The sequence below is a fragment of the Rhinolophus hipposideros genome, assembly GCF_964194185.1.
Source record: "Rhinolophus hipposideros genome assembly, chromosome: 14".
NCBI lineage: Eukaryota > Metazoa > Chordata > Mammalia > Chiroptera > Rhinolophidae > Rhinolophus > Rhinolophus hipposideros.
The window spans coordinates 56,944,926-56,971,783 of NC_138060.1; the positions used below are offsets into that span (position 1 = coordinate 56,944,926).

The 26,858-nt window shown below is 53.8% G+C and overlaps 1 protein-coding gene across 3 annotated transcripts in view; it reads left to right on the forward strand.

Moving 5' to 3' along the window:
- The window catches only part of VIPR1 (vasoactive intestinal peptide receptor 1), a 32,777-nt gene extending 13,366 nt beyond the window's left edge, over positions 1-19,411 (forward strand). The window contains exons 3-14 of one of the 3 annotated variants that reach the window (XM_081072348.1): positions 2,557-2,655; positions 6,815-6,921; positions 8,183-8,286; positions 8,750-8,882; positions 11,161-11,314; positions 11,851-11,911; positions 12,118-12,187; positions 12,562-12,653; positions 15,066-15,195; positions 15,436-15,477; positions 16,278-16,422; positions 16,677-19,411. In XM_081072348.1, the coding sequence (XP_080928474.1) occupies positions 2,557-2,655; positions 6,815-6,921; positions 8,183-8,286; positions 8,750-8,882; positions 11,161-11,314; positions 11,851-11,911; positions 12,118-12,187; positions 12,562-12,653; positions 15,066-15,195; positions 15,436-15,477; positions 16,278-16,422; positions 16,677-16,831 (1,292 nt within the window). In that variant the 3' untranslated portion in view covers positions 16,832-19,411. Of the gene's footprint in view, positions 1-2,556; positions 2,656-6,814; positions 6,922-8,179; positions 8,287-8,749; positions 8,883-11,160; positions 11,315-11,850; positions 11,912-12,117; positions 12,188-12,561; positions 12,654-15,065; positions 15,196-15,435; positions 15,478-16,277; positions 16,594-16,676 lie in introns of those variants that run through there. The other 2 variants (XM_081072350.1, XM_081072349.1) reach the window with 2 other exon arrangements.
- The last annotated feature ends 7,447 nt before the right edge of the window (positions 19,412-26,858 follow it).

Sequence of the window (26,858 nt, forward strand, 5' to 3'; positions counted from 1 at the left end):
ATGTTTGCATGTGTGTCTGGGGTTCTGTTTGCCTGGGAGGGTTGTCAGAGTGTGTCTCTGTCTGGACACGCACGTCTATAAAAATGACTCAGCAGAGGCTTCCACTCTGCTTTACCACCCCCCACCCAGGCTCCAGGTGGAGCTTTCTTTCCTGTTGAGGTGGCAGCCCCCATGGGCACACACAGCCAGCCTGGGTCCTTGTCTCCGTGGGCCTGATGACACATGTGGTGGGACCTGTGAGGTCTCCATGGGGCAGGCACATGGAGAATACTCCCAGGGCACAGCCCAGGACAAGAGGCCCTCCAGGTGCCCAACATTTTCTTGGCTGTCACCACCTTCTTGGCTTCCTAACCCCACTGCCCCCTGCAGGAAGCTCCTCTGACCACATTCCCTGCTGACCTCTCTTCCCTGACTCCGCTGCCCTACCCGCTGTACCCCGGCACAGGTCACAGTCCAGCCCTGAGGATTGCTTGAGGCCAAGTGTGGCCTCCTCAAGGGCAGGGCCCGGTCTCCCTCTCCTTTGTGCTCTGAAGCTGAGTTCAGGGCCAGAGACCCAGCTCCAAATCCACTTCCTGACCTGTGCCGCAGCTAAAGACCCAGAGAGCCAAAGTCTGGCGAGGACCCAGACACAACTACCGGCCTGCAAAGCAGGGTGTGTCCAACGCTGTCAGAGAGGGCTAAACAAAGCCCAGCAGAGCAAAATCCCCAGGGAATCAGCACTGAGCACTTCAGAACAGGAGTGCTGGCTTTGCTGGAGAGGGAGCATGTGAACAGACTGTACCGCTCTCCCTCGCACTAGTGACCTAACAGCTCTATGGCTCAGGAACGCATCTATAAAATGGAAGTGTTCAATAAGTTATTTGCGGAAAGAGGGTGGAACAGTGCCTCCCACATAAAAAGCTATGTACGTGTTGGCTGGTATTATTAACAGTCTTGAACCACTAGCAGGATTTGACTGGCCTGAAGGGCCCTTCCATGGCCTCCAGAGAGGCTGGCACAGAAATGGAGGAGGGACGGAGAGCCAGAGCGAGGCCACAGAAGCCTCAGGACAGGGTGAGGCAGACGTGTTGGGATCCCCTCGGAAGGCGGGCTATGCTCTTCGGCCAAGCCCTAGGGACCCAGGTGTTCTTGGCATCCAGCAGCAGATACCACCTGGCTGCTGCAGTCATGGAAGGTACCCCTCCTCACTGCCTGACCCCTCCAGCATTCAGAGTCCTGAAGCTCTTCCTCAAGTGGGGACATCTTCCACCTCCTCTTCCCAGGCCCCCTTCTTGGGAACTCATGAACCTTCGGACCTGGGCTGGGCTGGGTTTGGCAGAGCTGTCGTTGACTTTGGCTCAGGGGTTGGATTTTCCGAGCAAATCTATGGGACTGGCAGGGTTGCAAAGAGACAATTAAACCTCCCTCAGGGGAACCCTCGTCCCTGAGGGGCACCCAGATCCTGAACTGACAAAACCATGGCCTATGTATCTGCCTATTAAAGCAGACCCCTAGAGACCCCACTGTGCACCCTTCACCCGCCAGGCCCTCAGGCTAGTAGGTACGTGGTGGAGAACACAGCCTGTGATGCAGGGTTTTCTCAAAGCCCTGACATGTACCGTGCCCATCACAGTTCACAGTTCGGCTGAGTTGGGGGGCATGTGTGTTTTATGAAGACTCTTCAAGAACTAGCTGAACCCCAGTATCCACCACCCCACTGTGAACACTTCCTTTTTATAAAATATAGTTTCTAGTACCTCCTTTACTGTCATAAAATGAACATGCATTCAGGACACACGCATTCATTTTTTTTAAAACAGCATTCTAGTTGTAATGGAAAAGAAAGTGATTTATAATAAAATACTCTTTACCTACTCAGACCCGAACACACTACAAGATAAGAAGACATAATATGAAGGTTGATATAGTCACAAATTCAGGGGATGGGACAGCTGTAAATACAGATTGGTCTACACGTTGCTTCACTGACTCGCATATCACGGGCAGCACTGCTGTAGGTTATGTGATTTTCCAGAACATTAAACAACTCTTGGTAAAGTTCAGAATAAAACAAAGCCCAGCCTTCTTTCCCTTTACTCAGTAGCTACACTCCGGGAAAACTCTGTGTATGATGTTAAACCTGTACCATAAGTACCCTGTGTTTATAAGTGAAATGGAGTGAGAGTCCAGGCTCTGGTTGTTACCAAAGGTTTTCACCAACACAAAGGCCCATTGGCTGATTTGGAAGTCTTGCAGAAGCTGCACAATTCATCAATGTGTAGGACCATGCAGAACCTGACCCCTGCTACTGGTCAAATGCAGGGTGAGGCCCCTAGTCTCCAACAAAAGAACCCCCCACTGCTCTTCAAACACCTCCGGGGGTGGGCGCGCCGTCCTCACTGAGGACTCTGGAGCTGTAGTTGGGCCTCCTCCCACTCCCTGTCAGGACAGGCCCTGTATAGTCTGGGCAGGGCTGTGCCTCCCTTCACAGAGGAGGGAGAGAGTGGATACCTGGAAGCTCAGGCCCCGAGGCTAGAGGCACCATGCTGACCCATGTCCTCTGCCTTTACCCCACAGGCTGCAGCACGATGTGGGACAACCTCACCTGCTGGCCGGCCACCCCTCGGGGCCAGGTGGTCGTCTTGGCCTGCCCCTTCAACCTCTCCCCCATTCAAGGTAAGAGCCTGGGTTGAAATGAGGGAGCTGGGTGGCACAAGTGGCACCCCATCTAGAGTGGGGATTCGTCTCTCAAGAAAGTGAGAAGGCAAAGAAAAGTGGTCCCAGGGGAATCAGGGAGGCTTCCTGGAAGAGGATGCACTGGCATTGAAGGACTCGTGGGATTTGGTTATCTCTTCACATAAAGATAAGCAAGTGGGAAGGGCTCCCTAAATATTTGCTCAGCAATTAATAATAGATTGGCAGATACTTGATTAAATTATGCTTCCCTCGTTCCCGTTGTTTTGGCCTGCTCATGATTCAATCTTTCCCTGCCTGGGGCTGGTGACCTCTCGGGCTCCAGGAAGCCACCGCATGGCTTTGCTTACACACCTTGTCATGTCTGCTTAAATGAATGTTCATATATAAGGCAAAAAAGAAAAGTAAAGGGGGAGCCGCTTGAGGAAGTGGGCTTTCTTGCTACTGAGTAATTAAAGAGGCTTACAGCACGATGTGGTCAGCCATTCTTTCATTCAGTGAATGTTTATTCAATACATGCTAGTGTGACAGGCACTGGGCTAGACAAACACAAGGTAGCAGGGGTGGGGGATAAAACAGCCACCCTGTCTGCCCACAGGGAGCTAACATTCTAGTTGGAGAGACATTTAGCGAGACAACAAACACACGTGTCATAAATGGTCAGCAGTGCTGGGAGGGAGAAGAAGGGGTGGGGGGGCGCAATGTAAGGCAGGTGTTCGCAGATGGGCAGCTGGAGACCTGGAGTGGGGGGAAGAGCCACTGTGAAAGATCCTGGTGGGGGGATCATTGAAAGGGACAATCAACACCTGTGGGATGAGGCGGCTTAAGGTCGAAACAAGGCTGGGATGGGGAAGACCTGGGGAGGGGGAGAGCTGCAATGGGGACGACTGGGGGAAGGGCAGGACCTAGACGAGGATTCAGAGGGAGCGCAGAACGACTCGGGCATCTCGCACTCCAGGTGGCCTTTTCCTCTCTGACCTCAGTTTCCCTATTTGTAAAGTGGGCACGGCATGCACGGGAGGTAGACCAAACGGTTTCTTTGGGGCAGGCCAGTTTTGCCCCCCCAGTGTTCGGTGTTGTGAGCTCAGCTGTGAAGGAGAGACCCTGATGCCCTGCCTGAGGAATCTGGGAACAGTCACAGGTGTGTCATTTTCCAGTATAGAGCCCAGCTAGCCCAGGACTCCTCCAGGGGAACCCAGCACCTGGGCAGGTAGGAGATGACTTACTCCGCCCGGTCTTATGGAGTCCCATCAGCAGAACCTAGCAACCAGCCTTCTCTTGAATCCCTGAAGTGCTTGCTAATTGCATCCCTCCCTGATGCTCTGCTAATTACATTCCTCCCGCTGGTTCTTCCTTCTGGTCCTGCTGGAATTGTCAAGGCCGCTCCTTCACTTGAGAACCTGGACTCCAGCCTACCATCTGCCTAATCCTGAGGATATCAGCCTCAATGGGGCCCACACGGTGTCTTTGTGCAGATAAGAAACCCGCAGCCAGCCCTGCCTCAGGCGGAGTCAGCCTCTCACCAGGACCCACCTAGTGGCAAGCTGAATATGAAATAAAATGTAGTCCCCCCCCATCATCCATCAGCCAGATGCCCTTGTGCAGTGAACAGCCTGAACAACTCTACTTGGCGGTCCTAGTCTCGAAAATGATTGCGAGAAATAAGCTACTAGGTTAGGGGCTGAAAAATGTAAAGAGGGTGTGTTTTCCTGGGCAACTAGATGAAGTTGTGAGCAACTGACATTAAATTCCAAAGAGGGAAGATGGCGAGTGAGGAAAGTGCAGGGGAGGGGTGATGCCAATCCCGGCTCCCTGGATACTAGGGCTAGGGAAGGAGTGTTCTCCCTGGAAAGGTTGGAAGGGACCTGGTTCTACAGGGAAAGCTGAAGAAACCTTGTAGAAGGTAAGGGTTGTGTGACCTTCTGTTTGAAAGAAGCCGTTCTCTCAGGCAAGGTCAAAATACCTGGGGTCAGGGTTAGCTTGACGAGGGATTGCTCAGCAGGTCCCCAAAATGTTCACAGGGCCTAGTCCTTTAATTTGTGGTCTGCATGTCTTTCATCTGTGATGTTTTTACCTTCAAATAGTTCAAATAGTTCAAATAGTTCAAAGAGACTTTTTTTAGAACAAAAAACAGGATAGTTATTTTGGTTGAGAAGACTCAACAGCCTATGTTAACTGGGTCTATAGGACACCTCCTCCCCTCATCCCGCCCCCTGCATCTGAAGCCAGAAAGAAGGTCTTGATGCCAGCCTAAGACGTCTGCCCAGGCTGGTCGGGACAGGGTGCCACTGACAGGATTTCAGCAGGAGAGTGCCAGGGTTAGGTCTAGGTTTTCTAATAATCCCTGCGGCTATCTCAGGGTGGGGAGCCAGTTGGAGGAGGCAGGAGAGCAGGAGACCCATCAGAAAGTTCCTACGTAAAATCAGGGGAGATGAGATGGTGGTGGTGGTGAAGACAGAAAGGCTGGGACAGGACTGGTGACCATAGGGGGAGAGAGGGGACAGTGGGGAGAATATGATTCCCCGATTTCTACCTCTGGTCACGGAGTGGTGCTTTTCACATGGAGAATGGAGTGGTGGGCCATGACTTCTTTTTCAGCCATGGTGAGTGGGAGGAGGTTGGTAGAATGTGGGGTTCAAGTCCCTCGCCCCTCCCTGGCGCACACCCTCCATATTTTCCCTGCACACACGAGGTCTGTTGGTTCCCAGGCCGAGAATGGGGAGAGACTCCTGGCTGCTTCTTGGGCTCCCATGGTGACTGTCTTTGAGATCTCTTCAAGAGCACTTCCCGTTGAGGCCTGGGCCACAGTCCCAGGGCTCTTCAAAGAGGCCACCCAGCCCTAAAGAGGACCCTTCCTTACCGGAAGGTTGAGGGGATTCAGTAAGATACGGTGCCTAAAGTGCTCTATACAGCACTGACATGTGAAAAGTTCTCAAAACGTGTGATGGAGTGGATAACGGTGATGATTCTGATTATGCTGCTGATGGTGGCGACGATGGTCCTGATGGTGATGGTGATGATAGTGATGATGCTGGTGGTGCTGGTGAGAAAGAAACTCGAGGGCAAGGATATTAGGACCCATCTTCTTCCTCAGCTCTTCCTCTTCTCCTCACCTTTTCCCCTGCTTTTCTCTCCTTCCCCCTCCTTATTCCTCTATCCCCTTACTCCCTATCCTACCTATTCTCCTTTCCTCCCCCTCCTGCTTCCCCTCCTCGGTTCTTCTTCTCCCTCCTCCCTCCCACCTTCCTCTCATCCCGATGAGCCTAACAGGCCAGCTTTTCCCTGGGCTCAGTGCCTCTTTCATGCGTCCCCGGGATGGTGGCGTTGGGGAGGTCTACTCTGGCTCACCCATTTTCTATTTAAATCCATCTCTCTCTCTCTCTCTCAGGGAAGAGGACACCTCCCCCGGGCTGGATAGTGGGCAGTCCCACTGGTACCCCTGGCCTCACATGCCCCCTCAGTGGTCCTGTGCCCTGGAGCCCCAGCCTCAGTGTGGTTCAGCCCCAAGATCCTGCAATGCTGTGCTGCTTGAGTCCGTCCCCTCGTGCATGCCTTTACCTGGGCAGGTTTTCCTGCTTCCCCATTTATGAGGAGTACAGAGCTGCACTCTTATCGGGTGTCCTCCAACCCCCATGCACCTGCTGCCTCACCTTTGATCCCTCTCCAGCAGCACGTCTGAACCCCATCAGGTGTGGGAGCAAACCCGGGCTGATAGGCCCAGGCAGGCTGACCCAGCCAGAGGACTCCTGTTTTTACCCTCAGGACAAAGAAACCGTCTGCCATACCAGCTCCTGTGGCCATGACAAGGGCCAACATGTAGCTCATGGAAAGGGTCAGGGATCATTCCGAGCCAAGGATCCAAGCTATCTGTGACAAGTGTCAGACTTTACATGGCACCTGGGTTCAGGTTCAGACATGACAAGGGCCGGGGGGCTGAGCCCAGGAATGTTTGCTGTGACTGTCACCTGTGTCAGAGGGTCCCCTGGAAGTCCTGGAGGGGCTTTTCCCTGCCCCAGGTTCCCCCGGGGTGTAGGTTGGGCAGCTGGAGCCTGACACAACAGAGTTGGTGGGAGTCAGACTGAGCCCAGACAGCCAGACTCCATACCTCACCCTCCCCTCTTCACCCTTGCCCTCCACCCAGACCGCAACGTGAGCCGAAGCTGCACTGAGGAGGGCTGGACACACCTGGAGCCTGGCCCCTACCCTGACGTCTGTGGCTTCGATGATAAGGAGTCAGGTTTGGATGAGGTGGGCCTTGATACACCCCCCACACACCCCACCCAAGTGCCTGGGCTTGCTAGGCTCCTTCCACTCTTCCCCACCCAGGGGTGAGGCTGCCATCGGTGTGGGAGCCAGGACCCCTGGGTTCTGCCCTCCACATTCCTCTTCCCTCTTCAGGCCTGTATTTCTGGGGGCTCATCCCCAGCCAGGCCACCCCCCTGCCTCATGGGCGCCTGGCTCTAGCTCTGGAGATGGCAAGGCAGGCAGAGACCATCCCCCCTATCATGTGCGTAGGGGAAACCGAGGTGCAGATCCTGGAAGGAACCCACCTCGGATCCCCACCAGCCAGTCAGGAACGGGGATAGGAGAGGACCCCCCTTCTCAGTCCCAGGACAGGGATGTCCCCCGAGCAGGTGATGCACAGGTGGTCACTGGAAGGATATGGGGCCAGGAGCCAGGCAGGCACCCTGGTGGGGAGGCTAGAGTGTAATGGAGTCCTCAGCGAGGAGCCCTCACCACTTTGGTATGTGAACGCACGTGTGTGTGTGTGTGTGTGTGTGTGTGTGTGTGTGTGTGTGTCTGTCTGTGATGATACCTGTCGCACCCCAGACACCCTTCTCAGACAGTCTTTCACTCCTCCCGAGAGAGCAACAATTTCCTCAGAGGCCTTCAAGGCTCAACAGATCAGCAGGCAGGATTTGAACCCCTAAATCTCTCTTAACCACTTGCCTCTACTGGGCATTGGGAGCAGGGGAGGCAAAGAGGAAGGAGGGGCCTGTCCAGTGACTATGGCTCTGCGTGTGTGTGTGTGTGTGTGTGTGTGTGTGTGTGTGTGTGTTCCCTGGGGAAGGCATCAAGAGGGTGCCAACAAGAAGCCTTTGGGATCCAGCTTGTCCTGCCTTTATACTGCTGACTCAGCTCCGAGATCCCCCAAAATGGGAAAGCACCCCCACAGTGTCTTCTTTACCTCCTCCCTTCCCACATGGACACATGATTGAAGAATGAATGGACAAATGGAACGTGTGAGGTCTTTGCTTTTTCCCTCACTGACATTTCCCCTGAATGAGCAGAGAGAGGGAAGGAATTCAACCCCACCCTGGGAAGCAGTTCTGTCCCGTCTTGAAAACTAGGGTGGCAGGAGGCCTGGAGCCTAAAGGCGGCAGCACAGCCTCCTCATCTGCCAAGGCAGGGATGGGCAAGCAGGTGTGTAGGGCACCCCACCCTGCCCTACCCTTAGGTGAGTTCCCCCCACACCCACCCAAGATCCTCACCCACCTCCCTCTAGCAGCAGCTGAAAATGTTCTACAGTTCTGTGAAGACTGGCTACACCACTGGCTACAGTTTGTCCCTCGCCACCCTTCTGATCGCCATGGCCATCTTGAGCCTGTTCAGGTAAGGTCCAGCCCCAGCAATAAGCCTCAGAGAAAACCTAGCCAGGTCACTCCGATGCTTGAGCCCAGTCTGACTGAGGCATGCTCTGCCCACCTGCTGTGTCACCCCCTGGGAGTGCAGTCCCTGCTCCAGCCCCCCTACCAGGCCAGCCTCCCCTAGAGACAGTACGTGGCTAGGTGTTCTACCTGCCATAGCCTAGTTCCCCACAAGATGGCCTTGTACCTGGGGATGGCGTACCAGAGTGTGGGGCCTGTGCACCTGGAAGCTGAGGCTCTTGGAGGCCAGGCTGCCCCTGGGGATGGGGTACCTGGGACAGGGTTCCCCTTTGGGGCAGGGCCTGCCCTCGGAGGCCACATGCCCCGTCTGCCCATCTGCTCGGCCCTCACTCAGTGCACTGGGCAATGTTGGTTGGGGTGGGGGTCCGAGGGCCCTTTGACCTCCTAGCTCTGCCCACTTCACACAGGAAGCTGCACTGCACACGGAACTATATCCATATGCACCTCTTCGTGTCCTTCATCCTGAGGGCTGTCTCCGTCTTCATCAAGGATTTGATCCTCTTTGACGACACGAAGTCGGAAACCTGCTCTGAAAGCTCTGTGAGGACCCTGCCTAGGCCCACCTCCCTCTGTCTCCTTCATCCTGTCTCACTGAATCTCCTCTCCTTTTTGCCCCCCATGCCCTCCTCTTTTCTCCTCTTCCTTTCTCCTCCGCTCCCTCTCTCTCCCCCACTCCCCCTCCTTCTCCCTTCCCTCCTCTTCTCTCCCTCTGTCTTTTCTCTCTTCCTCTCTCCAAGGATGGCCAGCCCCCTCCCCCGAACTGACCACGCCTGGCAGATCCTCAAATCCTACTCCTCTCCCCACAACAGGAGATGGTGCTTGGCCATCTGGGAGTTCACACACCTGCTCCTGCCAATGAGAAACGCCTCTCCTTGCTGGGAAATGGGACATTTCCCGACAGCTCCCCCGTCCCACCTCTGTTGCTAAGTCCCCATGTGACCCTAGGAAATTCCCTGCCTCAGTTTCCCCATCTATGCAAGGACTTCCGAGCTTCCTTGCAACTCTGCTGTCTGCCATCTGCAGACCCAGGGCTCTGCTCACCATGCCACCCTTCCTACTTTCCCCTTGCCATCTGGAGCCAGTCCAAACACACACAGCCCTCCTGTTCCCCTGCGATCAGTAAGTTCCGGGACTTCCTCAGGAAGGGAAATTAAGTAAGCATCTAAGAATTCATTGCTGTCACTCAGGGGTCCATCTCCAGGTGATTCTGAGTTCAGGGCCCCTTCCCTGAGTGTCCCCGAGCTAGCTAGGACAGAGAGTTCCAGGCTAGCCTTGGCTCCCACCCATTCCTGGCGGTCAGTGACTCATTGCTTCATGAGGGATGGCGGAGATAGTGCATGAGATCAGGGGCCAGAAGTACCTTCTCCCCAAAGAGTGAACTTAGGATGGTAGCGTCTCAGGAATCTCAACACGGCAGACTTGGGGAGCAGCCTGCAGCCTCCAGAGCACTCGTTAGGGGTAATTGTGGCGACTGGCTTCTCGATTCATTACCAGCCCTATGAAGCTTTGGAAGGCTAGGAGAAACACACATAATTGTCCTATTAAATAGCTGAGTTATTCTCATTGTAAAGCGAAAGTGGGAGGGTGAGGGAAACAGGCAAGCCTGGAGCAGGAGGGACTGAAGAGTGACCTAAAGAAGGACTTTCCAACCATAGACTGCTCTCTGAGGATGTCTTAAAGCCAAGGATGCAGGAAAGAAGGGTGGGAACTCGGTCCTGCGAGGAGTGGAAGCTAGAAGGCTTCCTGGAGGAAGTGGCTTTAAGCTCTGCTTGATTTGAAACGGGACACTGTTTCTGAGCAAGGACCTAGAGAGCCCAGGAGACCTAATCATGCCAGGTGGGCCACCCATAGCCCCTGATTGTCCTACTCAGGGGTCTCCTTGACTCCTCCTTTGTCCTCACCTGCCTGGGGAACCCCTTCTTCCACTAGCTCCTCTGGCCCCCAGGAGGAATGGCCATCCCGCCCCTCTCCTCTTTTTCTTCAATTTCTCCTTTCCCCACCTACTTCCCTCTTCTCAGTCCCCATCTCCCCTCAACGCTTCCATCTGGGCCCCACTCCACAGTCCACAGCCCACAGCCCACACATTAAAGGGACTCTTGCAAATGCAAGCAATACTTCTGCCTCATACCTCTTCCAGACACCTTCAACCCTAGTTGGAAGAAGATGAATGAATAGGTGGTGGGAGTGGGGTGGTGGTTTAAGTAGATGGGTAGGTAGATGGGTGGCTGAGTAAATGGAAGGATAGATGGATAAAATAAGAAAAATTGGATAGATAATGGGTAGGGGGTGGATGGGTGGATAAGTATATGGATGGATGGACAGGTCGATGAATGGATGGATAGATGGCTAGGTGTGTGGGTTGCTAGGTGTGTGGATGTCTAGTAGGTGGACAGATAGATGAGTGAAGAGATAGATAGGTAAGTGTGTGGATGGATTGATAGATGGGAAGATGAATAGATGATGGATGGTATGGATAGATGTCTGGTGGGTGGATGGGTAAATAAATGGATAAATGGATAGGTAGGTAGGTGGATGGTTGTATGGGTAGGTGGGTGGATAGATATGTATACAGGAAGATGAATAAATGATAAATTGATGGATGGATAATTAAAATCACAAGCTTATTCCAAAACATTCGATGATCAAAACTCAGCGATAATTGAAAAGCCGCTGAATACATTTTTAAGGAGATAATGCAAAAGTAAGACAGATTAAGCTGGCTGTACAACTGCTGTGTTTGTCACCCCAGACAGAGAAGGGGGTGGGCAGGGACCCCTGCTAGCCCAAGTGAGCCCCCTCTCTCGTCCTCCCCCTGCAGGTGGGCTGTAAGGCAGCCGTGGTCTTATTCCAGTACTGTGTCATGGCCAACTTCTTCTGGCTGCTGGTGGAGGGCCTCTACCTACACACCCTGCTTGTGGTCTCCTTCTTCTCCGAGCGGAAGTACTTCTGGGGGTACATACTCATCGGCTGGGGTATGGTACCAGGGAGGGCTACCAGGCTGGGGACAGAGGGAGTAAGGCCCAAAAGCTCACCAGGGGGCAGACGCCAACCCAGCCTGCAGTCTTAGGTCTTGCTGGGCTGTAGGTCTTGCCTGCAAGCTTCTCGGCCAAAGGTTGATAAAAGTCCCCCAAATGTGTGGCCCTGGGCAGGTGCCCTCAGGCTGCAGCTGCATCAGGGCTGAGCTGTGGGACCGACAGATTCTATGAACATCCTTGTATTTCCCCCTCAGCCCTTGAAACAAAGGCAGGGTCACTGCTAGTCTATAAACTGCCACTGCCAAAATTAGAAAAAGATTCTCCCTTTAGGGGGACACAGCCCCTTAGGCATAGTTTCACCCCTTCAGGGGAGCGGTGAACAACCTATGCAACCATTTGGGGCAGCACTGGTAACCCGCCCTTTTCTCTCTCTCTCCCTCTGTCTGGTTCTTTCTCCTTAATCTCTCCCTCATGCCCTCTGTCCTTGCCTCCCATGCCCTCTCCTCTCTTCCTCTCTCCTTTGGCCCTGACAGGGTTGCCCAGCATATTCATTATGGCGTGGACCATCATCAGGATCTATTTTGAGGATCACGGGTGAGCCGTCACCCTGCCCCCTCCTCCTGGCTGCCATCTCTTGGGGCAGATCCCCTGAGTGGGATGAGGGGGGCCTGGGAGCCACAGACTCTGGGCCCATGCTCTCTAAAAGGGTTTGGGGGCAGAGCTGGGGACAACTAAAGAAGTGCTGACTCTCTGTGGCTGAGGGCAACCTCTCTCTTCCTCCCCCACCGCACCCTACCCAGATGCTGGGACATCATCAACTTCTCATTACTGTGGTGGATCCTCAGGGCCCCCATCCTCACCTCCATCTTGGTAAGGCCTCCTCCCACGACCAGAGATGAGGAATCTGAGGCCTGCACTGGGTAGTCAACTTATCCCAGGTCACACAGGAAATTCGTATCTAGGTCAGATCTGAAATCTAGGTTTCCCAGTGCCTAATGTGGGATTGTCCCTATCCCTTCCCCCACCAGTTCTTCCTCCAGAGTCCAGAAATTAGATTGGGAGGTCTAGTTGTTAGGGCTATGAAGTAGAAGTCCCAGATGGCTTGCCCAAAGGGGGAAGAGCTAGGGGAGAGGTAAGACAGAGGAGCATCAGGGCCCTAGAGGAAAAGACAGGCCATCAGCCCAGGGGGCGGGACACCCTGACCTCCCCTCTCTGACTGCCTGACCTTGGCCCCCACCTGCCAGGTGAACTTCATCCTGTTTATTCGCATCATCCGAATCCTGGTTCAGAAACTGCAGCCCCCAGATGTTGGGAAGAGTAACAGCAGCCCATACTCGTGAGTGTGGGCCCAGTGCCCTGACCTATCCCCGGCCCTCCTATCATTCTACATGCTCTCGACGTCCCGCTCCGGTTACCGAAAAGCAGTCTTGTTCTTGCCCACCTCCACTTCATGGCCTGGTTCAGTCCAAGAGTGTCCCCTGCCCCAGTCCCACCTTCCCCGGGCTCATGAGTCCCATGTTTGCTTCTCCTGCAGTTACTTACCTAGCAGGTGACCTGATCCAGGTCCACATCTGTTGCCAAGCCTGGGAGCTTGAGAAGACAGTAGACAACGTGTGTCTTGTTCACACCATGTACCCAGTTCCTGGCATGTGCCTGGCACAGAAAAGGGACGCAATAAATGCAAGTCGATGAGTGCCTTGAGGGAGCCCCTAGTCTAACAAAAGACAGCCATGTTCAGGATTTAGGACACCCCAATAATAACAGCATGTGCAGTTTATATGCCACGTATGCGCTCTGGGGTTTCCATGCAGCATCTCATTTCATCCACACGGTCCCCTATAAATTGTCCCCATTTTACAGGTGATGAAACTGACATGCATTCCCTTCCTCCAAGGGAAGGCACCATGGCATGAGGAGGGCACAGTGTCCATGGGACAGCAGTCATGCTCCTAGCTTAGGAAGGTGTGAGGGCTGTTTTCTGTGTTTGGGAGGTCTGGAGAAACAGGTTCTCATGAGAATAGCAGACTTGAAAATAGAACAAAAGAAACAGGAAAAAGGTGGCTGTGGGAAGGTGAGAACTGGGGCATCCCACAAGGGCCTTCTAGTCCTGGGATTCTAGAATGTTCTACTTGGCCTAGCTTCTCCAGTTTTAAGGTTCCTGGCTAGAATGTCACGAGCTGCTGGATTTAGGATTCTATTCTAGAATCCTGTGATCTCTCTGATGAGAGTAAGACTCCCATTCCTGGTATGACGGCATTCTCTCCTGCTGGGTGTACAGGCAGCGCTTCCCCTCCAATTTCAGAAGGGAAGTTCCTGCAAAGGTCCACGATCTGCCAAGGGGGAGCACATCAGGCCTCTGTACCCTGACTCCCTACTTTGCCTGTGGGGCCTTATTTTTCCCAACATACGACTGCTTAAAAGGGCTTGAATCTGAGGCAAACAAAACTGGTCATTGCCAGGTCCATGTGGGTGAGATGGAAACCGAACAGCTGTCAGCAGGCAGAGGGGTGGGGGGTAGGGAGTAGGAGATGGAGCTCCCCGAGGAGGGGCTGTCAGCTCCCACTCTCCACCTCCCGATAAGCCTTTGATTTAAAGAAAGCTTCCATCTGTCAGCCTCGGGCACGTGGAATAGGTTTGCAGCCAAGGAGGGGTGGGCAGTTCTCAGGATCTTAGTGTGGCGGGGAACCAGGTCCAGGAAGGAATGGGTGGGGCAAGGCCAGTTTCCCTGCCCCCAGTTTGCTGTGGGACCTCAGGCCCAGGGCTAGGCTTCCCTGGACTGACTGCCAAGGCAGGACTGATAAAGGCAGAGACACCCGCACCTCACCCCTCCAACCTCCCTCAGCCAGGGAACCATGGGCTCACACTGCCTTGACCACCTAGGAGGTCAGGTGGCTGGGAGGCCTGAACCAGGATGAGCCCTGCTCCATAGGAAAAGGGCCAGACGTTCAGAGTAAATGTGGACCCTGCACAGAAGGCTGGCTGCTGATGGAGGAGCACGCTGGAAGTGTGTGTATTGGTGTAGGGAGCTGGTGGGGACAGAGAGGGATGAAATCCCGGCAAAGGTAGCAACTCCTGAAGAAGTGAGTGCTGCAGAGAAGCCAAAGACAGAGGGCTGTGCTAGTTGACCCTGGGTCATCCCTGATGACCAGGCACAAACTTGAGTGCCCACCATCCTCCCAAGTGCCTTTGGGCATATGTGGTCCGGACCCCGATTACAAAGACTTCCTTCCCAAATGTCCTCATTCCCAGCAGAGAATTGGTCTCTCATGGATGCATTGCACTTTGTAGCACCCAAAGCATTTCTAAGTTTACAGTGGGCCCAATTTCTGTAATTTGACCATGTAGAATATACATTTACCCCCATTGTACAGATTGGGGAAACTGAGACCACGAGAGGGGAACCAGCCTGAGAAGATGTCCCATTAGCTGCCACAGAGCCTGAAATACCATGATTATGCATCATCCTCAGGTTTCAGCACTGGCCCTCCTTTATACTCTCTACTCCAGAAGGGTGAGAATAGAGAGGCCTCTATTCTGGGAGGGGCCGGGGGCGTGAGGGCCGAAGCACTGCAGACATGGAACAGGACCAGAAATGGATGCAATAGTTGCAGGAGCCAATAGTCAGTCCACACTAACTCGTCTTGGTCAACATTCCCGTCTTTTGCGCCCCAGCCGTCCCTGTGCCAGGCCCTATTGTGTCCTCATATGTAGACACACCTACCCACGGCCTGCCCCTCCCTGTCTCCAGGAGGCTGACCAAGTCCACCCTTCTGCTGATCCCCCTGTTTGGAATACACTACACCATGTTTGCCTTCTTCCCCAACAACTTCAAGTCTGACGTGAAAATCGTCTTTGAGCTCGTCGTGGGGTCTTTCCAGGTACGAAATCTTGACTTACGTTGCATGCTTCTCTGGGATTTAAGGGAATTCCACCTTGGGCCTTAGCCCCTTGCCACTGGATTCCAGTCCTTTTACTGTAATAAGTATTGATTCAGCACATATTGCGTGCTTTGCCCTTTGCTTAACCAGGGGTACACAGGTGCCTGGGCCAGGGGTGGGACAAGGCTGGGGGCTCCTGGCGTCTGTCTACCTCACCTTTCCTGCTCCCTTTCTCCTCAGGGTTTTGTGGTGGCCATCCTCTACTGTTTTCTCAATGGTGAGGTAGGTAAGCCCCGCCCAGACCTTGGGGGCCAGGGAACAGAACATGGTAGGTCCAGGATCCAGAAACACTGATGGCACATGTGCAGATTAAGGATGGGTTAAACCTGGCGATGGAAGGAGAACTGACTCTGGGTGGTGAACACACAATGGGATTTATAGATGATGTCATACAGAATTGTACACCTGAAATCTATGTAATTTCACTAACAATTGTCACCCCAATAAATTAAAAAAAAACACACAAAAAACATGGGTTAAACCTTGCTACTCTTCAGACTAGTAAATTGGTGGTGGCACCTAGGACCTTGTTAAAAATGCTGATTTCTGGGCCCACCCCAAACCTGCTGACTTAGAATCCCCACAGGAGATTCATGTGCCCATCAGTTTGAGAAGTGCTTATGTTAAGTGTCTGTGTGCACAGTGAGTGCAGACGCGTGGGGTAGCAAGTGAAGGTCGAGTGATGGCGAAGACCTGGTGACAAAGCACAGAAATACAGTTGGATGAGTTCAAGTGAGCTGGAGAGCAAGGATCAGAAAAATGGGGCTACAGCCACCCCTAGGCGGTGTCCCTGTCCATCCCTGGACTGCATTCTCAGATCCTCTCTGCCACTCACCTCCCCTGACTCCAAGGCCTTGGTTTGACCCTGGCCCATGTGCCCACTCAACTCTGCACCCCCCAAGGGAGCATCCCAGTCTCTCAATTTAGGCTCTCCAACAGGATATGACTGGAGGCTCAGCACCCTAAAACGAGAGCAGTCCAATAAGCAGTGGAGGAGGCTTGACCACCCTCCCTTCTCCCAGGTGCAGGCAGAGCTGCGGCGGAAGTGGCGGCGCTGGAACCTGAAGGGCATCTTGGGCCGGGGCCACAAATACCAGCACCCGTCAGGAGGCAGCAACGGGGCCACATACAGCACACAGGTCTCCATGCTGACCCGCGGCAGCCCCAGTGGGCGTCGCTCCTCCAGCTTCCAGGCCGAAGACTCCCTGGTCTGACTGCCAGGGACCCAGGGCGGCCCATCCGCCCGCACCCACCCAGCCGGGGCGGCACCGGGGGCAGAGGCCTGCCCGGGCGAGGCCAGCCCGGGCCCTGGGCTCAGAGGCTGTTCCGGCTCCCCGCCCGCTGGAGAACGCTGCTCTAGAGCCTGCGTGGGGAGAGGAGCGTGCATAGACCCACCGGCACTGCTTCCACGCGAGAAGGAGTGCCGGTGGGTCTACGCGAGAAGGAGCCCGGAGAGCTCATACCCTGGAAGGTGCAGGGTGGAGCTCAGTCGTCAGACTCCTCCTCCAAAGGCCCCCTTCGACAATCAAAGGCAAGAAATTCGCATACTTTCAAGTGGCTTCGCCCCCTCTCGTGACCTATCAGAGGAAGGTAACCGCCCACCCCCCCCAGCAAAGCTTTTGGGAACTTGACTGACAGGTCATGCCCGGAAAGGTCACCTGCCGCCACCACCTCGACAGTGCCTGAAGGCCCACCCTTGCTGTCAAAATCCTTTGGGTGAAGCATTGCCATTCAAGCATCTCTCTAAAGATGCAGTCCCCTCCCCCAGTGTCTGTCTCTTAGTTGCCAGCTCCTCAAGGTGAATAAGGGTCTCTGCCTCAGACAGATGCGGTTGTGAGATGGAGTTCTGGTCTGGGGAGCACAGCTATGTCATAGTCCCCACTGAAGTGCAGTGGTCCCAGGATGGCTGGAGCAATTCAATGGAGACTGCCACCAGCCCTACCCACCCACCTCTGTGGGCTATGAGAGCTGCCCTTGGCTTCCCATCTATGTGCCAACTGTTAGAACCAGGCTCAGAGATGTACACTCATGATGAGGTGTACACTCATCAACCCAGCAAGGTGGGAACTCCTGTGCCTATTTCACAGATAGGGAAACTGAGAGTAGGTACCTTGTGATAGGTCGGCCAGTATAGTAACACGCATAGTCAGGCAAGTTAAGAAAGTTTTTATTGCAAGAGAGAAAAGTATATCAGACCGAGCAAAGATCAGTACAGTCCGGGCTGCATGCCTAAAGGAGACTTGCAGCCCTGAAGAAGGGGGTGAGGAGGGTTTTATAGGGGCTGACGGGATAGCATTATTAGAACAGAAAATGTTGCTACTGCCTGCAAGCCAGTAGCTGTTTTGTCGTGTTTTCTGTTATCGCAAGTTTGGCTCTGTCTGCAGGTGCAGGCCAACAGACGTTTTGTTTTCTTGCAGACGTGGCTCTGTCTGTCAAGGTCTCTGAGACCTAACATTCAGAGACCTAACACCTTGCCTTGTCACACAGCAGGATTTGAACTCATGTCTGGCTGATGGGAAAGTGAAAGCACAGACTCTTCACTGCTGCCTTTTGTATTTTGTAACATGCTGGTTATTTGTACCACCACTAATATTGTTATCACTCCCACCACTTATCATTCCCACCTGGCCCTCCCTGGAGTGTGGCTGAGGAGTCCTCTGGCCCATGTGTCATCTGGACAAGCACCTGCTAGTTGTGGCATTCTGTGTGTGCCCTGCACCCCTGTGGCCACGTGGCTTCCTGCCCACACCACAGCCAGAAGTTCCCCTCAAGACTACAAACACATGTGTGCAACAATAAATGTTGGATGGGAATGGCTTGGTTTTCATAATGGTTGACAGTCCCACATGGCCTAAAATGGAGACTGGCTTCCCACTTGCGGCCATCTCCTCCCATTTGGAGGAGGGGTGGTCAAAACTATCACTGAAGCCAGATGACACCACCCTTCTGGCTTTGGGTGGGAATCCTACATTTTCATGTGAGGAGCACACAATTCTACAGGCCTTCAACTGACATCTCATTGAAGGGTATCCTCTCTCTTCTGAGTGTGAAGAAGTTATCCAAGGTCCTTATTGTGTCCTCCGACCCTCGAAATCCAGCCAAGATGAGACAGTTCTATTCTTGGATCAACAAACAACAGACAGAGCTGCCCTCGGTCCCAAAAATGGTTAAGTGTAAGGATTTCACAGGCCACAGTCATTCCTGCAGACAAGGAGAACGTGGCGATGAGAATGTGTTGCCATTGCTAGGGCTCATTCAAGAGGAGGAAGATCAAGGGCAGAACAAATGTCAGCAAAACAAGTGAGCGAGCAAAGACAATACGACTAATAGGTTTAGACACAGAGGCAGTAAGTAGGGTGAAGTAGATGACATCAGTCAGCAAGAGAGGTCTCCAAAGCCATTGCCTGAGCTGACCTCTTTGGCTTCCAATTCCTGCAAATTTGCAAGGAGATAGTCTTGCTGCAGGAGCGGGAGAGGGAGGCCAAACTGCTAAAGAGAGGCCAGAATTGGCTGGCCAAGGCTCCTTCAAAGCTTTGTGCTACTCAGTACCATCCCAGGACCCATCAAGGACAGCCCAACCCAGCACCCTGCAGAGGCCCAAGTCAGGTGTGGTCAGGCCAGGATAGGAGACTGTCAGGGTGTCCAGATGGCTCAGTTGGTTAGGGCACAAGCTCTGAACGACAGGGTTGCCAGTTTGATTCCCCCATGGGCCAGTGAGCTGCGCCCTCCACAACTAGATTGAAGACAATGAGCTTCCGGAGGGGTGGCTGGATGGCTCAGTTGGTTAGAGCACGAGCTCTCAACAATAAGGTTGCTGGTTCAATTCCCCACATGGGATGGTAGGCTGGGTCCCCTGCAACTAAGTAAACGGAGACTGGAGTTGGAACTGAGCTGCGCCCTCCACAACTAGATTGAAGACAATGAGCTGCCGTTAAGCCCCGATGGCTCAGTTGGTTAGAGCGCAAGCTCTTAACCACAAGGTTGCCGGTTCAATTCCTGAATAGGATGGTGGGCTGTGCCCTCTGCAATTAAAGATTGAAAATGGCAACAGGACTTGGAACTGAGCTGCGCCCTCCACAACTAGATTGAAGAATAACAATTTGGAACTTATGGGTCCTGGAGGAACACTGTTTCCCAATATTCCCCAATAAAATTTATTTACAAAAGAAAGATAGAAAGAGTGACTGTGAACCTAGAGCTGGGGCAACCCCAGGCAAGTACCCTTTGGTCAGTGGTCCAGCATATCCAGGAGGGGCAACCTCTCTGCATCTAGATTCACGCTCCATGCCTGCCCTGTGCATGGTCAGTTGTAGGACAGACGAGGAGGTAGTGCCCCTAGCTTTGACATCAGGTACTGCCTGGCCTGCTGGATAGAGAATTCTCAGCACCCTCTCTCCTCTTCCCCTGCCTTGGCCAATAGGGGTGACCACCAACTGCCGAGTAGTGGAGAGCTGCACTGGGCATTTGGAGCACCATTCTTCCCTGAGAGTCTCACATCCCTACTACAAGGCATGGGGGATGAAAGAGGGGGGACAGGCTCCTCTCACTCAGCTGGAGCATGTCACTCATTTTGGATTCTTAACTCCCTCTCCCTACTCCCGTGTCCCCCTGCACTGGCTCCAGAGACCTTGTCCACCCCCCCCCCCCATTTCTCAGTAAAATCGGGAAGACCTAGCCCTACCTAGTCTTTTAGTCCTAATTCCGCTTCAGACTTTCTCAGAGAAAGGTCCTTGCCCCTCTCTGGGCCTCAGTTTCTCCACTTGCCCAGCAGGGGAGGGTGTTGAATGGTTTAGCTTAACTCCTGGCTAAGGTGTGGGTGGCTGACCAGAGAGAGCTCTCTGCCACTTGCACTGTCCTCTGGGCTCAGGGGAAAGAGAGCAGCTAAAGGGGGTGCTCCAAGCAGTCTGGGGGCCCAGGGATACACAGAGGAGGGGGCTGTGTGGAGACCAAGGTCAGAGAACTCAAGGGTGAGCTCAGGCTGGAGGAAGAGGAGGGAAAACAATGGGAGGAGCCAACACATCCTAGAAGCAAAGTGTTTGCAGAGGAAAGGGCAGCACCCCGCTCTCCAGATCAGGAATCCCACAGGCTGCTTGTGGGGTGCAGAGACCAGGAGGGGCCCCCAGACTAAGCTGGAGCCAGTGCATCCCACAGGGCCTGAAATCCCACCATTGGTGAGTCATTGTTTCAGGGTAAGGGCAGAGCCCTGGGGAGAGCAGCAGCCAGGAGGGTGGAAAGTGAATGAAACACAGACCCGAGACAGGGGCAACAAAAGGGAGGACACAGGTGGGACTCTGTCCTGAGAGGTGGCCGGAGGTGAGAAGCCCAAGGGTGGGTATTCAGGAAGAGGAAGAAGCTGAAACAGTGTCTCAGGATGGCAGAGCCATAGGTAGCCGTCCCAGGCTTCCAACGAAGTAACGGCGGGGTGGGGGAGACTACAAAATGAATTTTTCCTGCACCCCCTCATCCCTCCAGCTCCAGGGTCCCTGCCTCCCGCCTTGCAGGGCACTTGTGAGGCCACAACAGCTCATCTCTATCGCCACCTGGTGGGTCCCGCAAGGACTTCCCCAAGGTTAGCCTTTGGGCCTCAAACGCCTGGGTGCAGACCCCCATGCCCACCTCAGGAGGCCTGGTGCCACAGAGGGCAGGCCCCCTCCTCAGCTCCATTTCAGAGGGAGGAGGAGACCCAGCTGTGGCCCCAGGTAGAGCTGGGTCTGATTGGCGACAGGCCCTGGCCCTTGACCGAGCTCTGACCCCAGTCCCTGAGGGCAAAGGCCAATTAACTCAAATGGTCACCTCCTGGGAAGCAGGGCAAGGAGACCCCCACCATCCTAGCACAGAGGGCCACTGTTGTGTGGATGACAGAAGCCACCATGTGGACGATTCCTGCCACTCCAGGGTACAGGCTGCCCTAGGAGGGTGGCCAGTCTGCCAGCAGAATGAATAGGGAGCAGCTTCCTAGCTGAGGTGGCAATGGGATAGTCTTTCTTAAGGCCAAGGGAATGAGGGTGGGTTTGGGGCAAGCCCCCCACTCTGGCTGCTGAGAAGGGCCTCAGAGGCAGGCCTGGGAAAAGCTGCCAGCCCATCATCCAGGTGGGGGTGTGGGGGGATTGGGGAGACAATGACCTGGTGGGGACATGCTGGAGGCAATGTCTGTAGGACATCTGTGGAAAAGTCCCAAGGCCGTTGGAATCAGAACCTAAAGCCCAGGCCCTGAGGGTGGGGAGACCAGGGCAGCCCCTGTCGGGGAGCGGTACACAGGGAGTCTGCATCCCCAGGCCCCTCCACCTGGTGTGCTGCGCCAGGGTGGGATGGGATGGGGGGTCGCGTCAGCTCCTCCATTCCCACCACTCACCCAGTGCCTCTTTTGATGAGCAATGACCTGCTTCCCCCTACCTCCCCCCATGTGGGAACAGGAACTGTTCTTATCTCTCCCGGGGGAGGGGGGCCGGAGCCACAGCTGGCAGTCATTAAACACCCTAATCAAGCCAGGGATGGCTGAGGTATTAATAGCCAGCAGTCGATGGCCCTGGAGACACAGCCTCCCAGGAACAGGGACAGTAACTCGGCAAGCCACAGGGCTGAGGAGGACGTGTCACAACGCCATCCTGGCAATGCCCCAGCCCCTATGCAGGACAGATGGGGGAACCCAAGTCCAAAGAAGGGCAGTCGTTGGTAGAGCCCAGCCTTGAACCCAGTTCTCAAAAGCCCAGAGCTCTGCTTCATTATCTGGACGGCATAGGTGAGCGTCATTGGGTGTGCCCCTTGTGGCAACACAAGTAGAGCAGACCTGGTTGGCAACACTGATTCTTTACTCTCTTTGTTTAAAAATCTTGATAGTTTGTGAATTGTGTATTTTTGCATCCGTTTTGATTTTTTAAAAAAATATCATTTATCCTGATTACCGAGTGTTTTACCACCTCCTTAAATTTTACACCCCAGGCGAGTGCCTCACTTGCCTCACCCTTGTCCCAGCCCAGCTCCCAGAAGTCCCAGCACCTCTGAGTCCCAGCATGTCAACTTGGAAAGAACTCTGAAGAGCTGAACTGGCTTCTGTGGGGCTCAGAAAAGGGTCTTGCCAGGGTGATACCTCCTAGAAGTGGGCCTCTTCGGGGTTAATTCAGCAGCTGCGCGGTGTCATCATAGACACAGGTATTTTTTTTTATATGTCCACTCTGCCATACTCAGTATGTTGAATTTTGCCCACATACGTATCCCTTCGTGATTGCAAGATGGCTGTCGCTGCCCCTCCCATCACGTTCTCACAGAACCCCATCCACTGTCAGGGAGGAGAATGTTTCCTGTGTGTCTCCTTTTACCAGGGAAGATAAGCTATCCCAGAACCCACCTTGTGCACGTTCTCCTCAGGCTCCTCAGCCAGGAATAGGTCACATACCCCACGCCCTGGCTGCAAGAGAAACCAGGCTTCCTGAAGGGAAGTTGATCTGATTAGGATGAAAGGGGAGTGGCTGTTGAGTAGGCAATCAACAGTGTCTGATTCCCATTTTTGTTTTGTTTTTTGATGTCTTTTGGGGCAAATGGTGGGCCTTTCAGATTCCCTCTACCTGAGAGGGTGAGGAAGCAGAATAAGCCATAGTTCAGTGCAGGAAATAGAAAACAGTTGAAGTATTTTGTGCGGAAAGAAATGTACACATAATGTAGGAAATTAGATGTAAAAAGACCTGGAAGAATGGAAATTAGGATATACTTCTATACTTCATGGTCACACCACCCCAGCTGCCACCTTGCAGGATATTATTGCCCACGTCTTAGTTGCACATTTATTATGCTGGTGACAATAAAGTGGAAGGAACACAGTGTCCTGCTGCTGCAAAACTCCTGTCTGCCCGCTTCCACCCATCAGCCACCACTCTGCAGGAAGAAGGGCCCCCACCTCCCTTCTGCCTTCTAACTCTCTCCCGCAGGGCTTCCCTCTGGCATAGCCTAGGATGGATCCAGATCCCCAGCAGCAAGGGCTTCTGGGAAAGAGAGGCTTTAGCCCCTGCAACACAGGGGACTGTGGAAGGGGCCAGTGAGGGATGGCGAGTACCATAGATAATTTCTAGCATGGAGGCTCGGGTGGCCTGGTAACCTGAGTCCCCAGAAAGCAGAGCCTGAGACAAAGACCCGCGACCAGGAAATAGGAATGGAGAAGCGTGAAACAGAGAAGTGGGAAAGCCAACATAAAGGTGGGTTATTGGTTGGTCACTGCTGTGGCAACGAGAACTCACTTCCTCTGGGACCCTCTGTAGAGTGGGCAGAACACTCAGAATCAGCCTCTCGGGGGACAGGACAGCGTTAAGCACCGGCTCCCACCATCTGTTGCTCAAGGTCTGCCCATGCCAACGCCGCATACTTCCAGGCATGGCGTGCATGACCAGCTGGTTCCCACACCATGGCTTCAGAGAACTCGGAGGCACTGAGTGATAGCTGTGTGGTATAGCTGAGGTGAGGGACTGCCAGTCATTCCAGGAGGAACTGGCAAAGGTAGGTCAATAGGATATAAGGCAGAGGGTCCAACACAGGTGGCTTCCTGGTGACAGAGGAAAGGAGCCTCACACATAGGTCCTTATGCTGCCTGTGGCGACAGAGTTTTCCTGGGCACACGCGGGCCCCTGCAGCTGAAGAGCTGACCCAGCCCCACTTCGGCTCGCTCTGGCCCGCAGACCCCTCCAGTCTCACTACGCCTCCATCCAGCCTTGGCTAAGAGCCGCCCTTGACATGACCTCTCTGATAGGCTCACCTCACCACTGGCCATGGCAGCACTGTGACAGGTCCACCAGTTCCAACTCCGCCACCTTCCTCACGCCGTGTGGAACACACAGGAACTCCTAGAACGCTTGCAGGCCTCTGGGAGCTGAGGAAGGCTTGTTTGGACCTTCTCACCATCAAACCTGGAGTGTCACCGTTTTTATCCAGCAGGGCCACCTAAGGGGCACAGGCTGCCTGGGAGACAGCCTTCCACCCATGCAGAGCAGGACACATGCTCCCCCTATTTTCAGCTTTTGATTTTCTTCCCCTCAAGATTTCATCCCAGAGAATGAGACGAGGACACATGTCTGAAAGATTCGTCCCCTTCTTTTTCTCCCCACCAGCTGACGGTGAGCTTTCGTCTCTTCTCCTCTATCTTCCCTTCCTCTGCCTGAGATGGCATTCACCCGCCCTTCTCCAGGATCATGATGGTGGAGTGGCTTCAGAGGAACATAATTTCAGGGATGAGGGGATGAGAATTATATTGGCTTACTATTTACAAAGTATTAACACCATTACATTCATTCAGCAAAAAGTTACTGAGCACTTAGTGCGCACAGTACCTGGCACTGAGGACACAGCAGCGACCCGCCCTGCAGTGACAGAGGCCCTGCCCTCGTGGAGCTGACTCTCTAATGCAGGAGCCAGATAATCAATGGGAGAAATTATAGAAGCAAGCAAGCAGGACGAGGAGCTAGACCAAGGGGGGGTCAAAAGAGGCCTCTCCTAAGGGGTGACAGTGGGACAGAAGCAGGTCATTCCCCCTTCCCGACAATCAGAGGATTTTAAACCATAGATGTCAGAGACCTTGAGAGCCAGGTTAAACATGCAGTCCCCTGCCTCTGCAGCAGTAGCCTGACAGCATGTGAGGACAGCCACACAGGGGGTTTGGGACCCCCGTGCCATCGGCGTCTCCCCTGGGAGGGATTCCAGTGCTCAGGGAGGAGATGCCTGCCTGGACATGGTGAGCCTGTTTCTTGGGTCCTCTGTTCCAGCAGTGATCTGCGCCCACTGACTATCTGGGTGTGGGGACCAAAAGGTTCCCCCCCAACCCCTCAGCTCAGTGTCCTGGTGCCGAGTGACAGAGAACAGGCAGCTCTTGAAAAGACTAATATTTACTCTTCAAATGGGAGCTGGCACAGGCTGTTTCCTGCGACTGGCGTCTGGCCTGCCCCGTAGGATGGACTCGACAGGAGGCACTCGGGGAGATAGGCAGATGTCCCCGCGGACACCAGCATCCAGGAGGAGACAATGTCTTCAAGATGGGGACAGCATGTTCCAAGGCCCCTTCCAACACATCTTTGCTCTGCTTGTATACTTTCGGGGCATAGTGCTAGCTCCCTCCCACACCCTGTAGACAGCTCTGTAAGAAAGTTCATCCCCAAGTTGGGCCTGTGTTCCTTGCCCCTGGTCCCTGCTCTGATGCCTGGGGCCTCAGAAAATGTGCCTGGAACAACCCCTCAGGGCAACGGCTGTCCAGTTATCTTCACACCTCCCACCCTCAGCCCCCTTTCAGCTTCACTTCCCCAGGCTCACACTCCCACTCTTGGGCCAAAACAAGATATTTCTTGGGCAGAGTGAGGCCTTGAATTGGGGGCATCTCTGTCCCCCGCAGCTGTGTTCCTTGTCCCTGTGAGACAAGGACAGCTAAGTGCCTCACGGGGGAAAGAGATTCTGCCCGGAAACTGCTGGTCCGACAGCCTAAATCTTGGAAGGATAGTCCCCGGTGGCCAGAGCCAGCTCCCACTGCTCGCTTTTCCCTCTGGAGTCCGCTGCTCTGCTTGCCCCACCCCATGGGTTCCAGAAGCCCTCCCTGACCATCGTAGCCCTTGGCCCTGCCTTCAGTTCCCACCCTCGCCTACTGGAGAAGCCCTGGAGGCTCACTCTGGCAGCACGTGGGGCTTAGAGCCCCCAAAGGCAGGCCTTCTTGGCCTCCTCAAGTCCAGTAAGGGCTGGGCACAACCAGGGCAAGACCTCCAAGGGCAGTGCAAGCCCCCGATTCTCCCAGGGCTCTCAGACCCGATGGCTGACTCTTTTTTAATTCCTCATTATCTCTAGAGCTAACTAACTCCCATGCTGCTGGTCCCTTGTAGGCAACCATTCAAATGGATGGTTTTCAATCTCTTTTAAAATGTTAGCATTTTGTGTGCATACATTTTTAATCATATGAATGTTATTTTCCCCTCAGTTCTATGTTTTGAAGAGCCACCCACGCGGCCATGTTAATGTAAACCTAGCACTTCCGGCTGCTGTGTGGTGCCCGGGGAGCCTGCACACTTTGTGCACCCATGATGGACACACAGATTGCTTTCTGCCAACATGCATGCTGCTTCAGTAAACATTTATTTTCTTACATGTCTCCTTAAGGATCTGTGTAAGAATTTCCCAGGGACAGAAAACCGGGAGTGAAGTTTCCACATCATGAGGTGCGTGCACACAATCTGGGTAGGTAGCTGTATCAGTCGGCTAGGGCTGTCGTAACAGAGTACCACAGACTGGGTGGATCGATGAACAGAAATTTATTTTCCCACAGTTCTGGAGGCTGGAGGTTGGAGATCAAGGTGTCGGCAAGGCAGGGTTTTCCCGAGGCCTCTCTTTTGGGGCTTGCAGACAGCCACCTTCTCCCCAGGCTTCCCAAGAGTCTCCTCTCTGCGTGTGTCCTAATCTCTTCTCATAAAGAAACAAGTCATAATGGATTTGGGCCCACCCATCTGACCTCATTTGACCTTAGTTACCCCTTTAAAGACCCTATCTCCAAATACAGTCACATTTTGAGGGACTGGGGTTCAACATATGAATGGGGGGCACAACTCAGCCCATACAGTGGCTTTGCTCTTCAGACTGTTTGTGCACGA